Source organism: Marmota monax, unplaced genomic scaffold (assembly GCF_021218885.2).
Source record: "Marmota monax isolate L192 unplaced genomic scaffold, Marmota_monax_Labrador192_F-V1.1 WCK01_AAM20220418_F8-fsc00100, whole genome shotgun sequence".
Classification (NCBI taxonomy): domain Eukaryota; kingdom Metazoa; phylum Chordata; class Mammalia; order Rodentia; family Sciuridae; genus Marmota; species Marmota monax.
This window is the reverse complement of record NW_026693872.1, coordinates 4,874,410-4,890,910: the sequence shown is the minus strand read 5'-3', so window position 1 is coordinate 4,890,910 and position 16,501 is coordinate 4,874,410. Positions and strand designations below refer to the sequence as shown.

At 39.0% G+C, this 16,501-nt stretch overlaps 1 protein-coding gene across 4 annotated transcripts in view; it reads left to right on the top strand.

Moving 5' to 3' along the window:
* Map3k13 (mitogen-activated protein kinase kinase kinase 13) overlaps positions 1 to 16,501 on the top strand; it is a 166,421-nt gene that overhangs the window by 141,818 nt on the left and 8,102 nt on the right. For all 4 annotated transcript variants that reach the window (XM_046462653.2, XM_046462654.2, XM_046462657.2 and 1 more), the window contains 4 exons: positions 2,179 to 2,288; positions 6,084 to 6,200; positions 6,874 to 7,011; positions 11,298 to 12,084. In XM_046462653.2, coding sequence (XP_046318609.1) covers positions 2,179 to 2,288; positions 6,084 to 6,200; positions 6,874 to 7,011; positions 11,298 to 12,084 — 1,152 coding nt within the window. The remainder of the gene's footprint in view (positions 1 to 2,178; positions 2,289 to 6,083; positions 6,201 to 6,873; positions 7,012 to 11,297; positions 12,085 to 16,501) is intronic.

Here is a 16,501-nt window from a genome sequence, read left to right as displayed (position 1 = left end):
CTTCATTTTGATATCTATATTATGGGACATAAATAGAATCAATTTTTTTGATACAAAAGCTTCATACATCTACTGAGTAACTATAGAAACCTTCTAAATGGCACAGATTTCCCTAGGCCTTCTCTGGGAGGTAAAGGGGATATCATTAATGGAGTGATCCAGGTTTCACTTGATTGTTCCCTTACTTGCTTACACGGGTCTTGTGAAGCACCCTCCTTCTTCCACACCTACACACTACACTATGCATTTTCAGGGAATTCCCAGGGAGGAGGAGAGATCTCAAATAGTCTCATCTTGTCATCTGCTGTCCTTTCTCCTGACTCTGAATAAACACAGCCCTCTCCCTTCTGGCACAGCTGGGCATTTCCATATTGGTGAGCCCTCACTGTTTTCTGCTATAAGATTGTATTCCTAGTTGCCATCCATTAGATGCTGCCATATCCTTAAGGGACTGCCCTCCCACTCTGGGAGCTGCTCTCTGCTGCAGCAGAGCTCTACAGTTCCCAGGATTCCAAAGCTGCATGTTGTTCTGTTTGTGTGATGAGCTCTTCCTTTCCCTGTTGATTTACACTGTGTGAAAGGTGGCCATGGCCTGATGTTTTACAAGTATGTTAGTGAAACTATGGGAAATGTCCCATCCATTCCTGTGACAGTGGCTCTGTTATAGGCCAAGCTCCTGCACACTCTTCCCTCTCTCAGTAGCTCCTCCGTCTCTGTGCAAATTGGGTACTGGCCTGCCTGCCCTGCATTTCTTCAGATAAGCCAGGTAGTTCTTAATGGCAGATTAAGTCAAATCACAACTCCTATTAACATATTCTAAGTACATGTGATGAAACTCCAAATTATCTTCTTCTAGGAATATGATACCTTTGAGGAAAACACACTTTTGGTCAGTTTCTGTTGTTTTCCCATGACCTTGTTTCCTTTTCCCAGGAAGGAATTTACTTGTAGAAACCTAGTTTCTTACAGATTTAAAGCTTCAGAAGGTTATCTTTTAAGTTTCCTATAATGAAAAGCAAGCTTCCGGAGGTTTACTGCCTCTAGAATTAAAACCTGACCTGTAATATCTGATTCCTTACCACCAGAGGGAGATATTCCTTTTCTTGGTACCTTCTTTAAGTATTGCCCTGGAATCCATTAACATGTTTTTGCACAAGAGAGGATGTTTTCAGGCCTAAATCTGACCCTCTCCTTTATCCTTCTTTGTTCTAAAATCTTTTGTTTATCATTCTTTGACCTCTTAAAGTTGAAATACAATTCCTACTCCATGGCTTTGATCTGATGATTCAGAGAGAAGCATTACTGGGGGCTTAACTTAACCTTCATATACTGTTGAAATGCTGTCAAAGACTCCTGCCCAACAATGGGATACTATATTCTTTATCCTGGCATTTTGAAGACATTGAGCAGGTTTGGTGCCTGCTCAGTGAAAGTCAACCAGCTGGGAGAAAACCCTCTCCAATAGTCAACATATAAAAAGAACCTAGTATATTGTAAATAAGCAAGCAGGATGATCATTTTCTAAATGATTATATTATTTTCTACATAAAAAATTGATGTAAAACAGATAATTTGGGGAAATTATATAATGTCTCCTTGTTTTCTCCCTCAGTTCCCAATTTCTATATAATTTCCCATATGTTTATTCCCATCTTCTGCTGTGTATGCTCTGGGATCTTCTACTGCACATATTTTTTCAAGATATTTTCCTAAACAAAGCACAGAAGGAATTCTGGTGCCAGTTTTAAGGGTGATCATTTTCTCACAGACACATACATGTACCCAAGTGGTTATCAGAGCTGTTCTTTCTGGCCATATTCTCGGCCACTGTATTGACTTAAATTGAGTTCTTTCATTCCAGAGGTGATGGCCAGTGTGCCAGCTATATTGTTGTTTCTGGTGACCATTGCTGCTGGGAAACTGGGAAAGACATAACATCATATTCTAGAGTAGATATACAGAACATGGGGAGGGGCATGCAGATTCAATAGCATGAGATATTTTGCTATCAATCAACTAATATTTCTTGAACACCCATTTTGAATTAGGCACGTGCAGGAAGCACATAGAAAAAAGCATGTAGAAGCATTCAGGCAAAATACCTTGTGCCTGATCCTATGATTATACCAGAGATTAAAACACCTTGAGTACTAACAAAATCAAGTTTTTCTCACCCAGGCTGAATGGAGAGAAGAAGTTAAAAAACACTTTGAGAAGATCAAAAGTGAAGGAACTTGTATACACCGATTAGATGAAGAACTGATTCGGAGGCGCAGAGAAGAACTCAGGTCAGCTGATCTCTCTTCCTCTACTTCTTCCTACCTCAGATCTTCAGATATGAGGAATGCTTCTTATGAATCACCATTTCATTTTCTACACACCTTTCACCTCTGCTTGTTATTATTATGCTCCTTAAAAGTTCCCCTAATAGTTAGTTCTCCTGTGGAATCTAAAAGAGTCAATCTTCTAGAAGTTAAGTATAGAATTATGGTTACCAGAGTCTGAGGAGACTGAAGGGGAGGACAGATGAAAAAAAGTTCTTCAAGGGATACTGTTATAGTTAGATAAGAGAAAGAAGAAGTTGCACAGTAGGGTGACTATAACAAGATTGTACTGTATATATATTCTTAAATTTAAAAAAAAAAAGCTAGAATACAAGATTTTGAATATTTTTACCATAAAGAAATTATAATTGCCAAGCATAGTGGTGCTTGCCTGTAATCCCAGGAGGTTGAAGCAGGAGGATTTTACATTTGAGGCCAGCCTTGGCAACAGGAATAGACCCTATATCAAACATCAGACAGAAAGGACTGGGGATGTACAGTGGTAGAGCACTTGACTAGCATGCATGAGAATCTGGTACATTCCAGTACCCCTCATACACACACAGGAAAGAAATGGTAATTGTTTCAGGAGATACATGTTTACCCTGATTTGAACATTATACAATGTATCAGGACATCATAAAATACCTGTAAATATGTACAATTTTTTATCAGTTATTTTTTTTTAGAATGTGTCATAGGCCAGTTTTGAAATGCTAAGTGTTTTTTTTTAACTTTTTTGTATTTGTTCTTTTTAATTATACATGACAGCAAAATGTATTTTGATATAGCATACTTCCATTCTTGTGGTTGTGCATGATGTGGAGTTACACTGGTCATGTATTCATATATAAACATAGGAAAGTTATGTCCAATTCATTCTACTATCTTTCCCATTCTCATCCCCATGCTCTTCCCCCTACTCTTCCCTTTCCAATCCAGTGAACCCCCATTCCTCCCTCCTGACCTCCTATTGTGAGTCAGCATCATCAAAGAGAATGTTTGGCCTTTGATTTTTTGGATTGGCTTATTTTACTTAGCATGATAGTCTCTAGTTTTATCCATTTACCAGCAAATGCCATAATTTCATTCTTCTTTATGGCTGAGTAATATTCAGTTGTGTACATGTACTATGTTTTCTTTACCATTCATCTATTAAAGGGCACCTAGGTTGGTTCCATAGCTTAGCAATTGTTAATTGAGCTGCTATGAACATTGATGTGGCTGTGTCACTATAGTATGTTGATTTTAAGTCCCTTGGATACATGCCAAGGAGTGGGATAACTGAGTCAAATGCTGGTTCCATTATTCCAAGTTTTCTGAGGAATCTCCATACTACTTTCCACAGTGGTTGCATCAATTTGCAGTCCTACCAGCAATGTGTGAATGTGCTTTTTTCCCCCACATCCTTGTCAACATTTATTGTTACTTGTATTCTTGATAATGGCTATTCTGCCTGGAGTGAGGTGATATCTCAGTGTAGTTTTAATTTGCATTTCTCTAATTTCTAGTGATGTTGAACATTTTTTCATATATTTGTTGACCATTTGTATTTCTTCTTCTGTGAAGTGTCTGCGCAGTCCCTATGCCCATGTTTTGATTAGATAATTTGTGGGGGGTTTCGTTGTTGTTGGTTTTGTGTTTTTTGTTTTGTTTTGTTTTTGCTTTTTTGTGTTTGTTTGTTTTGTGGGTTTTTTTTTCTTGGTGTTAAGTTGTTTGAGTTCTTTATTATATTCTGGAGATCAATGCTCTATATGAGACGCAGGTGACAAACATTTTCTCCTATTCCATAGGCTCTCTCTTCATGTTCTTGATTGTTTCCTTTGATGTAAAGAAGCTTTTTAGTTTGATACAACCCCATTTATTGATTCTTGATTTTACTTCTTGTGCTTTAGAAGTCTCGTTGAGGAATGTGGTTCCTAAGCCAACAAGATGGAGATTTGGTCCTACCTTTTCTTCCAATAGGCACAGGGTCTCTGGTCTAATACTTAATCCGCTTTGAGTTGAGTTTTGTGCAGGGTGAGAGATGGGGATCTAATTTCATTTGATTACATATGGATTTTTGTTTTCCCAGTACCATTTATTGAAGAGGCTATCGTTTCTCCAATGTATGTTTATGGTACCTTTATCAGGTTTGAGATAACTATGTAGTTTTGTCTCTGTGTCTTCTATTCTATTTGGTCTTCAAGTCTCTTTTGGTGTCAGTACCATATTGTTTATGTTACTATAGCTCTGTAGTATAATTCAAGGTCTGGTATCATAATGCTTTCTGCTTCACTTTTCTTTCCGAGGATTGCTTTGGCTATTCTGGGCCTCTTGTTTTTCCAAATGAATTTCATGACTGCTTTTTCCATGTCTGTGAAGAACGTCATCGAAATCTTAATAGGAATCTCATTAAATCTGCTTTTGGTAGTATAGCTATTTGACAATATTAATTCTGCCTATGCAAGAATATGGAAGATATTTCTAAGGTTTTGTTCAAGTTCTTTCTATGGTGTTCTGTAATTTTCACCATAAAGGTCTTTCACTTCTTTTGTTAGATTGATTTTCAAATATTTTTTGAGGCTATTGTGAATGGGATAGTTGTCCTAATTTCTCTTTCAGTTGATTCATCACTGATGTATGAGAATGCAATTAATTTGTGGGTGTTAATTTTGTATCCTGCTACTTTGCTGAATTCACTTATTAGTTCTAGAAGTTTTCTGGTGGAGTTTTTGGGTCTTATAAATAGAGAATCATGTCGTCAGCAAATAAGGATAGTTTGAGTTCTTCTTTTCCTATTTGGATCCCTTTAATTTCTTTCTTTTGTCTAATTGCTCTGGCTAGAGTTTCCAGGACTATATTGAGTAGAAGTGATGAAAGAGGGCATCCTGGTTTTGTTCCAGTTTTTAGAGGGAATGCTTTCAATTTTTCTCCTTAGAATTATGTTGGTCTTGGGTTTAGAATATATAGTGTTTACAATGTTGAGGTATATTTCTACTATCCCTAGTTTTTCTAGTGTTTTGTACACAAATGGATGCTGTATTTTATCAAATGCTTTTTCTGCATCTTTCGAGATAAGCATGTGATTCTTGCCTTTAAGTCTATTGATGTAATGAATTATGTTTATTGATTTCTGTATGCTGAACCAACCTTGCATCCCTGGGATGAACCCCACTAGATCATGGTGTACTCTTTTTAATATGTTTTTGTATGTGACTTGCCATTATTTTATTAAGAATTTTGCATCTATGCTCATCAGGGATATTGGTCTGAATTTTTTTTTCCTTGATGTTCTTTGTCTGGTTTTGGTATCCAGATGATACTAGCTTCATAGAATGAGTTTGGAAGGGTTTCCTCCATTTCTATTTCATTAGATAATTTGAAGAAGATTGGTGTTCATTCTTCTTCTTGTTGTTTTCAAAGTATTTTTTTAGTTGTATAGGGACACAATACTTTTATTTTATTTATTTACTGTTATGTGGTGCTAAGGATCGAACCCAGTGCCTCATATGTGCTAGGCAAGTGCTCTACCACTGAGCTACAAACCCAGGCCCCTCCTGGTTTTCTGTCCTGCTGGATGGACCCTTAAGGATAAACCAAGTAAAAAGCTTGGATTTTCCATCTCTCACTCCTTATCTGAATCATTGTGTCAAACAAGGGAGCTTTAAAAATAGTGTCCTTGGTTTTTGAAGTAAACTGTCCTGTTTCTTATTTCATTAGAACTGACCTTTGTTCTCCCCAAAGTTAGCCTCACTGATTCTATGTTTTCTCTGATAGGCATGCTTTGGATATTCGTGAACATTATGAAAGAAAACTTGAGCGGGCTAATAATTTATACATGGAACTGAGTGCCATCATGCTGCAGCTAGAAATGCGGGAGAAGGAGCTCATTAAGTATGTACCCAGACCAAAGAAGGTCCTTATTGATTCGAATCTGTCAATCAACAGAAATTACTCCTCTTGCATGTTGCTGCCACTCAGAACTGGAAGATATTTTATTTATTCACCCAACATTCCTTGAGGGAAGTGCTATGTCCAGGTCCCTGCCCTGGTCAGGCAAGTAGATAAGTGGAGTCAGTACAGAGCTGGGAACATGCTCTGGACTGGCTTTTTTTTTTTTTTTTTTTTTTTAATACTTCACCCTCCTGCGTGGTTCAGAGGAAGATGCAAGTTTATTTCAAGAAATTGGTGTGATTATGTGAGAGCTTACTGCCCCCTGGGGAAGTAAAATGGCTGCTAAAAATATTTCAAGGTATCCCTAATGGTGGCAAGAAATCCCTGAGGTCCTGATTAGAGCAGCAGCTACTAAAAATAAGAACTTTGGCCATTGTGTTGTGTTAAGGAAGAGAAAGGCCCAACTAAGTCTGTGAGCTGAAAAGTAGAATGAAGTCAGGTTAATTTGAATTTAGTATCTTCATTTTTATTATTATCATTAACCTTTTTATTCAAATAGCCTTTACCTGTTAAATGTGGCCAGAATTTAGGGGTAGAATTCGCCTGTGAAAACATTCTGCCCATCCTTTCTGTCTGCTGTGACTGCTATGTGGCTTTTTCTTTCATCCTACAGGCGAGAACAAGCAGTAGAAAAGAAGTATCCAGGGACCTACAAACGACACCCTGTCCGTCCAATAATCCACCCCAATGCCATGGAGAAACTCATGAAAAGAAAGGGAGTGCCTCACAAAGCTGGGGTGCAGACCAAGCGGTGAGACACCATTCCCACTTTATATTCAGAGAAATGGGATGATAATCCCCCAAAACACATTCTCATAGTATGATAGATGAGGCAACTTCTGTAACTCATTGATAGCACATCAGCTTTAGATAAAATAGAGTAGGAAGGTAAAGAAAATGGCTTAGACTCTAGAAATCTAGGTTTTACTATGTGAGACATGGATATTTATTGTCCTAGAACTAAATAGAGGAGAGAAATACAGTGGGGACTAGTCAGACCTGGGTTCAAATCCCAGCCCTCCTTTGTCAGCTCTGTGACTTGAGCCATACCATTCAGCCTCTTCCAACCCCAGTGCCCTTATGGGTAAAATGGTATAATCACAGTACATGAGATTTATTTATTTTTATTTTTATGACCGCTAGAACACAGAATTGAGTTAATCATAATTCTTTATTTATGACACATGGTTCATACATGGACTACTTTTATTTATACACTTAGTTCTTTTTAATAATGTAATAACTCATTACCAAAGAGGAGCTTTGATAATTACCTATATCTAACCATATTATCCCCCTCATTCTAATGCTACATAGGGTTTTTGTGAATTTTAAATAATGTAGAATCACCTTTCAAATCATAGGTGTTCAAAAAATAGTGTTCTGAGGCCTGGAGTTGTAGCTCAGTGGAAGAGTGCTTACCTAGCATACATGAGTCACTGGGTTTGACCCTCAGCACCATATAAAAATAAATAAATAAAGATATTGTGCCCACCTACAATTAAAATATATAAATAAATATAAATATATAAATATATATATATATATATATAGAGAGAGAGAGAGAGAGTGTTTTGAATAGTTTTTAAAAATCCTTTCCCATTTTTACAAATGCCTTTTATTAGTTTAATCATTTTTTTTAAAATTATAGATGGACTGGCTGGGATTGTGGCTCAGCGGTAGAGCGCTGCCTAATATCGGTGGGACCTGGGTTCGATCCTCAGCACCACATGAAAATAAAGGCATTGTGTTGTGTTGTGTCCATCTACACCTAAAAAATAAATATATGTATAAAAAAAAAGAAGTACACATTGTTTTTAAAAAATTATAGATGGACACAATACCTTTATTTTCTATATTTATCTTTATGTGGTGCTGAGGATCAAACTCAGGGCTTCACACATGCTAGGCAAGTGCTCTACCACTGAGCCATAGCCCAGCCCCTCTTAGTTTAATCTTAATCTTAGAGGCTGGAGGTATAGTATAGCGGTATATGCTTAGATGCACGAAACCCTGAGTTCAATCCTCAGCACCAAAAAAAAAAACAAAAAAGGTCATACTTTTTTACTCCTTTTTTATTACCAAACTCTGGAGCCTTATAACTCCAAAATAACAAAGAATTGGCTCTATTCTAGATAAAGATAAATTAATATAACAGAAAGAAGTGTTCCTAAACTTGAGGTGTAGACTCAATAGTGAGATTTGAACTAAATGCAGTAAGAATAAAGGTAATGAGAAAACACAAACCAGGGATTATTTTAAGGCTGTCTGAATGATGGCTGTCCTACCACAGCAGGACTAATGTCAATCTAAACTATTAATGAGTAACAACATGGATGAAGTCCAGTTTTGCTTTTACTTATCGCCCTTACTATCTTCTGGTCAAATTCTAAGAAACTCTTTTCAGGTGGCACCTGGCACAATCCTCACGGAAATCCCAGGGCCTTTATTTCTTTTCTTGTGCTAATGAGCGACAAAGTCCACCTACAGATCTTCCTTGGTTCTGCTTACAGTTTTATAACCTAGGAGTGTGTTTGGGCGGGAGTGGGACGTTCTATTTAACTTCTTTGTTTTGTTGTGGTGCTAGGGATTGAACCCAGGGTCTCTCACAAGCAAGCGAGGCAAGTGCTATACAGTAAACTACTTCCCCATCCCTTAACTTTTTAAAAATATGAACCTATGTTTGCTGTTATGTTGACTTGGAAAAGCTTGGTAAGTATATGAGCAGAACACCAGGAAGGCAATTCGCAGAGTATTGTACTGTCCATTGAGACTGCCCCTTGAATAATTAAAGTTTCATATTTTTTGGAGAGTCCTGTGATTGCTAAATCAGAAGTTCAGTGACCTATGAGGTAATCAGAGGAGAAACCATTCACCATCCTTACATCTAGGTTTCAGTTTGTGTTTAGTTAGGGACTAAAGGAGTGCTGATTTCAATTTTAGATCCTCTGAGCCTGTCCCAAGTGAATATAATCCATGAAGATAGTCTAAATATATACTAGTCATAAGCTTGAAATGGGAACTGTGCCTTGGAATTAAGCACCTTAGGTTCAAGTTATGTGTTCTGCTCTATGATGAGCACAAGCTAAGTAACCTGTGATCCTCAGTGCCCATATTTTTAAATTGGACATTTAAATAGTAGGAACCAGGCACTTTATATATTGTAAAGTGCTTTGCAAACTGTGTAACAAGGATACTCTGTGATTTTTGCACTGCCAGCTTCAGTAAGAGCAGCCTTCCCCTGACTTTAGATACTTTCACTTCAACTTTCCTTTAAATATCACCATAGCTAGTTACCCTGTAAGTAGATGCCTCCTCCCAGGCTTGGAAGGGCTCCCTTATCTCAGAAAAAGACCCAGAACTTCTTCAGTCCAAACAATTTCTGCAGTACATGTCAGCCAGCTGGACATCAATTTCAACTCTGGGACAGAAAGCTTTTGATAGACCTCAGGACCCTACTCCCCTTATCATAAACTAGTAATACATGGAACTTCTGTACTAAGATAAGCTTTTGATTGTCCATCTCCTACTGCTCAATGCCTACTAAGGCCCTATGAGCCCGGGCTGTGCTTGGTGAGGCTGTCAGCACAGCCCAGCTGACAGCCTGGTAGCAGTACAGATTCTTAGGCCCTACCCAGACCTACTGAACCAAAAAGTTCATTTTAACAAACTCCTCAAGTAATTTGCATTTACCATCAAGTTTGTACTCTGGCTGTCCAAGGACACTAGGACATACTACTCATCTGGATTCTGTCACTAGCAGGCTGTGAGATCCTGAACCATTTTGGATGACTCTGAGTTCCTCATCATATGTGGCAGAGGCTTCTGCCCACCCCCTTTCAAACAGCCTATTATATCCATTTTATATAGTGATTTCTCATAATAGTTCATTTGAGAGAATTATGTTGTTAAATAAAAATGTTTGGACTCTCCGGTTCTAAAATCTCCTACTGATTTGTATCTGTCTGGTCCCAAAGACAGGTGAGGCTATTTGCTGGGAGGAAGGAAGCGGTGGTACTTTCTGGTAATCCTACAGTCTCTAGCTTGAGACAGTTCATCAGCCCAGGAACCATTTGTTGTTTGCCTATGGACGTTGGAGTCAGAGTGGGCAGGATTTACCTCAGGCCTCCTTCCTCTTGCGCACGACTGGTCCAGTGGGAACTTGGAAATAGGGTTGAAAGAGAACCTTCATCCTTTAAGATCAAAGTAGAATGACAGTGTCACTTCCCACCAGTCCTTTTCTTGCTGCTGCTGCTCAAAATGAGCTCTCTCCCATTTTCCCCTTCTCTGACCCTTCCTTTTCTTCCTCAAAATTTACTGAGTACTCCTATAAATAAGACTCCTTTCTCATCTGAAGATAGACAGAACATAGTCCCAGCTCTTTAAGGGACCATGTCTAGGCTCCGTGAACTTAGCTTCATGTCCAGCGAACCTGAGGTTTCCTTTCTGTGGTACCAGACTTCTTTCCATGTGGTGCCCTGAGGGATCTGCCCAGCTCCATCACTGGACAGATTCCCAGCTGTAAACACCCAGGCCCTTACCTCGGCATATTGGTACCAATATACACACACGATTATGAGGAAGAGATCAAGAGCACTGTAGAGTAAAATTATGATTTTAAGAGGACTGAATACCTACATTAGGAAGACAGAATAAAATTCAGGAGGAACAAAGGAAATCCTCTGTAAGTGAACATTTAGGTTGTATCCAAGTTTTTGCTATTTTAAACAATACAGTAATATAACAACATACATCTTTGCACATTGTTATATCCAATGGATATATTCCTGCACATGGGACTGCTGATTCAAAGAGCATATTTTAGAGCTTGGGGTACATTTCCCCAAATTTGAATGTGGTTTTTTTTTAAGTATTTTTTTTACTTGTCAATAGACCTTTATGTTACCTTATTTATATGCAGTGCTGAGAATCAAACCCAGAGCCTCCCACAAGCTAGGCAAGTGCTACCACTGAGTCACAACCCCAGCCCTTGAATATGTTTTTGTGTCTAAAACTAAACCTGTTCTTTTCTCCTAGGCCAGATCTGTTGAGATCTGAAGGTATCCCCAGTACCGAGGTAGCTCCTACTGCATCCCCTTTATCTGGAAGTCCCAAAATGTCCACCTCAAGCAGCAAGAGCCGATATCGGAGCAAACCACGCCACCGTCGGGGGAATAGTAGAGGCAGCCATAGTGACTTTGCAGCAATCTTGAAAAACCAACCAGCCCAGGAAAATTCACCCCAGCCCTCTTACCTCCATCAGGCTCAGTCCCAGAACCCTTCTCTCCATCACCATAATCCTCTGCAGCAGCAATACCAGCAACCCCCTTCTGCCATGTCTCAGAGTCACCATTCCAGACTTGGTATGCACGGACAGGACATTGCAACCTGCGCCAACAACCTGAGGTATTTTGGCCCAGCAGCAGCCCTGCGGAGCCCTCTCAGCAACCATGCTCAAAGACAGATGCCTGGCTCTAGCCCTGACCTCATCTCCACAGCCATGGCAGCAGATTGCTGGAGAAGTCCTGAGCCCAACAAAGGCCAGGCTGACCCCTGGGGCTGCTGTCAGGCTGACCCTTATGACCCCTGCCTCCAATGCAGGCCAGAACAGTGTGGGTCCTTAGATATACCCACTACTGAGCCAGTGGGGAGGAGCCCCAACCTTTCCAAGTCACCAGCACACAATCCCCTCTCAGAAAATGCCCAAGGTTCTGAGAAAATGGAAGAAAATGAATTCAACAGCTGTGGGTCTGCATCATCCCTTGGCACCCCTCATCACATCACCCCCCCAGCACTACCTCGAAAATCAAGGCCCCTTCAGAAGGTAAGGTGTGATGACAAGAGTAGTCTATGTCACTGCCTTCAAAAAATGTCAGAGCCTATCTTATTATGCACATTATAAAATGTACATAAAAATATACATTTTGGAAAAGAACTAGACAACAAAAACACAAATAGAAATTTCTTTTATTTTAAATACTTTCCACATTGCTTAAGTGGTGGACTGGGGAGTACACTTTGAGAACTACTCACCTAGGGACTGATTTGTTTATAAATTCATGGATAACCATATATCAGGGATATGTAATCAGAACGGTTTGGAAACCTCTACCCTAGAACTCTAATCTGGAGGGCTACTGGAAGGATTGAATCATAAAATTAAATTTGAGAAATAGTATTCTCAGCCTCTTCTTGGAGATTCCTAGTACACATCACCACAGGTTTTGAGAAACCAGGTTTTGATAAACTTTTGTAATCCAGCATTTTCCTTACCTATTGTGCCACACCATGTTTTAAAAATAGCATCTATTAATCCCCCATGGAACTAGCTTTCTTTGCAGTACACTTTGGAAAATATTTTCTTAATTAATAATTGAAATGAGCTAACTAGTCACTGAAATTTGTTTCTTTCTCGTCCACTGGCTGTGTGGGGTTTATTAGCTGGGAAGCAGTCTACTCTAGTGGTTAAGATCATGAGTTTGGGAGGAGATCATAGTTCAAAGCCAGCCTCTTCCACTGTCTCCGTTTGTCTGTCTATAAAACAAGCCTAATAACGGACTCTGCCTCATGGGTTAATGTGAGGATTAAATGAATTAATACAAATAGAAGCAGTTAGAGCAGAGCCTGGAATGTAGCAACCTTCCCAAAACTGCTGCCCATCTTGCTTGTGTGTGTTTTAAAGATCATGTGAAAAGTGGAGAAGTATTTAGAACATTATAAACACCTACCCAGTTACTAAGTACTGTTTCATCTCAGCACTGTTCATCAGGTATGTATTAAAGGAATGAAAGAGTCTAAAATGTAAATAAGTATGTTTTGGTCACCTTAGTAGAAAACAAGTTGACCCTGGGGTCCATCATCTCAGAACTATGTTCTTCCTGCACATGTGTTGCTGCTACTGAGCAAGCATTCCTGGGATAAAATTGTGTTTCAAGAGGAGCAGTTGATTTGGGCTGATTCATTCCCCACTCTCCCACACCTATGGGCAATTACATGTAATTTTTTGACAAAATTTTATTAAGACGAAATCACACATCATACAGTCCTTCCATTTTAAGTGTATGATTTAATGGGTTTTTGTTTTGTCTTTGTTTGTTTGTTTTTGTTTTTTATTTATATATAACAGCGGAATGCATTGCAATTCTTATTACACATATAGAACATAATTTTTCATATCTCTGTTTGGTTTAATGGTTTTTTTTTTTTTTTTTAAAGAATACAATGAACATTTATTTGTCAACATATTAGGTAACCTAGATGAAATGGATCTAGAAAAAACACAAACTACCAAAACTGACTCAAGAAGAAATAAAAAATTAGTGTAACAAGAGATCAAATTATGTGAGCAAAAAATCTACAAAGAAAAGTCCAGGCCTAGAGAGCTTCACTGGTCAATTTTATCAAATGTTTAAAGAATTAACTCTAATCTTTAACAAACTCTTCCAAAAAATCAAATGGAAGGAAATGCTTCCAATTTTGCAATTATGAGCAATATTCCTGAGAACTTTCATGATATTGTCTAATTCTTCTAATACTTCTCAGACTGCATCTTCTCATTCTTCTTCCCTGACATTTCTCCCTTTCCTTAGGCATCTCATAAGAAAAGTCTTTGACCTTCTGCTCTGCTTCAGTCAACACTACCTGCATTTTTTTTTTAATTTTTTATTGTTGGCTGTTCAAAACATTACATAGTTCTTGATATATCATATTTCACAATTTGATTCAAGTGGGTTATGAGCTCCCATTTTTACCCCATATACAGATTGCAGAATCACATCAGTTACACATCCATTGATTTACATATTGCCATACTAGTGTCTGTTGTATTCTACTGCCTTTCCTATCCTCTACTATCCCCCCTCCCCTCCCCTCCCCTCCCCTCTTCTCTCTCTGCTCCCTCTACTGACATTCGTTTGTCCCCCTTATATTATTTTTCCCCTTCCCCTCACTTCCTCTTGTATGTACTTTTGTATAACTCTGAGGGTCTCCTTGCATTTCCATGCATTTTCCCTTCTCTCTCCCTTTCCCTCCCACCTCTCATCCCTGTTTAATGTTAATCTTCTTCTCATGCTCTTCGACCCTACTCTGTTCTTAGTTACTCTCCTTATATCAAAGAAGACATTTGGCATTTGTTTTTTAGGGATTGGCTAGCTTCACTTAGCATAATCTGCTCTAATGCCATCCATTTCCCTGTAAATTCTATGATTTTGTCATTTTTTAATGCAGAGTAATACTCCATTGTGTATAAATGCCACATTTTTTTTATCCATTCATCCATTGAAGGGCATCTAGGTTGGTTCCACAGTCTAGCTATTGTGAATTGTGCTGCTATGAACATCGATGTAGCAGTGTCCCTGTAGCATGCTCTTTTTAGGTCTTTAGGGAATAGACCGAGAAGGGGAATAGCTGGGTCAAATGGTGGCTCCATTCCCAGCTTTCCAAGAAATCTCCATACTGCTTTCCAAATTGGCTGCACCAATTTGCAGTCCCACCAGCAATGTACAAGTGTACCCTTTTCCCCACAACCTCGCCAGCACTTGTTGTTGTTTGACTTCATAATGGCTGCCAATCTAACTGGAGTGAGATGGTATCTTAGGGTGGTTTTGATTTGCATTTCTCTGACTGCTAGAGATGGTGAGCATTTTTTCATGTACTTGTTGATTGATTGTATGTCCTCCTCTGAGAAGTGTCTGTTCAGGTCCTTGGCCCATTTGTTGATTGGGTTGTTTGTTCTCTTATTGTCTAATTTTTTGAGTTCTTTGTATACTCTGGATATTAGGGCTCTATCTGAAGTGTGAGGAGTAAAGATTTGTTCCCAGGATGTAGGCTCTCTATTTACCTCTCTTATTGTATCTTTTGCTGAGAAAAAACTTTTTAGTTTGAGTAAGTCCCATTTGTTGATTCTAGTTATTAACTTTTGTGCTATGGGTGTCCTATTGAGGAATTTGGAGCCCGACCCCACTGGTTTAATGGTTTTTATCTACAGATTTCTTCAACCATCACCACAACCAATTTTAACATTTTCATCACCCAAAAAAAGAAATGCCATACCCTTTGACAGTCAACCCATTTCCCAGTCTCCCACAAATAACATGTAACCTCTGAACCATCCTGATGCCATTTTGATGCCCTCTATGGGAGTGCAGGCCCCAGTACACACACCTCGCGCATTTGTCCTCATTCACCCCACGCTCCCGCAGAGCGGCTCACCTCCTATAACTGAGATCCGCTCCCATGTGGATTCCAAGGGTAAACTGCTCATCTCAGCAGTCAGGATAACTCCATTCCTGCCTTTCATATTCAAAAAAGTATATCAGAATACAAATGAGTAAGAGTTATTGGATTTTAGAACTGACTTTTTGAAAGGTAAATTAGCCTCAATATTTGGTATGACTTGGACCCAGTCACCCAGCTCACAAAATTACATAATCCAGGGTGTCACATCGCTGAGCATGGTTGTTCCTAAGTGTGGCTGCTTTTCTGCCTTGATGCCAGATGAGATTTTCCCTGGAAGGGAAAATTTACCTTTTCAACTGGGACACTTACACAGCCTTCCAGCTAGACCACAGATCCCAGCTGTTGTGGGGTCTTCAGTGTCCCAGACATAGCCGCCTTATCCCTGCCAACATGCTCATTCAATAAAAATGCACAAAACACTTTGTTCTATTTATTTATTTATTTAGGTGTCAGGAGTCAAATCCAGAGCATCTCATAAGCTAAGCAGGCATTCTATCACTGATCTTCCTAGGCCCCCACCTTTTTTAAAAAATTGATGAATAAAATATATATTTAGGGTAATAAACACCTATTTTGAATACAGCATTGCATTGGAGTAAGGAATAAAATACAAACAAGCTGTGGTCTGATCCTCAAATAATGTATGTCCTAGTGTAACTATAATATTAGTTAAAAGTGAGGGGAAAACGTATTGTTGGGCTTTGAAGAACCGAGAGATCATTCTTGGAGAATCGCAGTGACAATGCTTGGAACTGCTAATGACAAAATCAGAGTCTGCCCACAAGTCCATGGCCTCCTCTCCTGGTTCCCCTCCATCATCACCTCTGACTGAACTCTTGGAGGCTTCTCCTCCCTGAGGGCAAAGATAAATTTTCTACTCAGTTCTGTATGTTCCCCACATCTAGGATAGGCCCTGTCACCTTGGACACCCAGGACAAGTTACTAAATGAATGAATAAGAATACATATGTTTAAAAAATCCAGCCAACCACTACCAAATGTTTT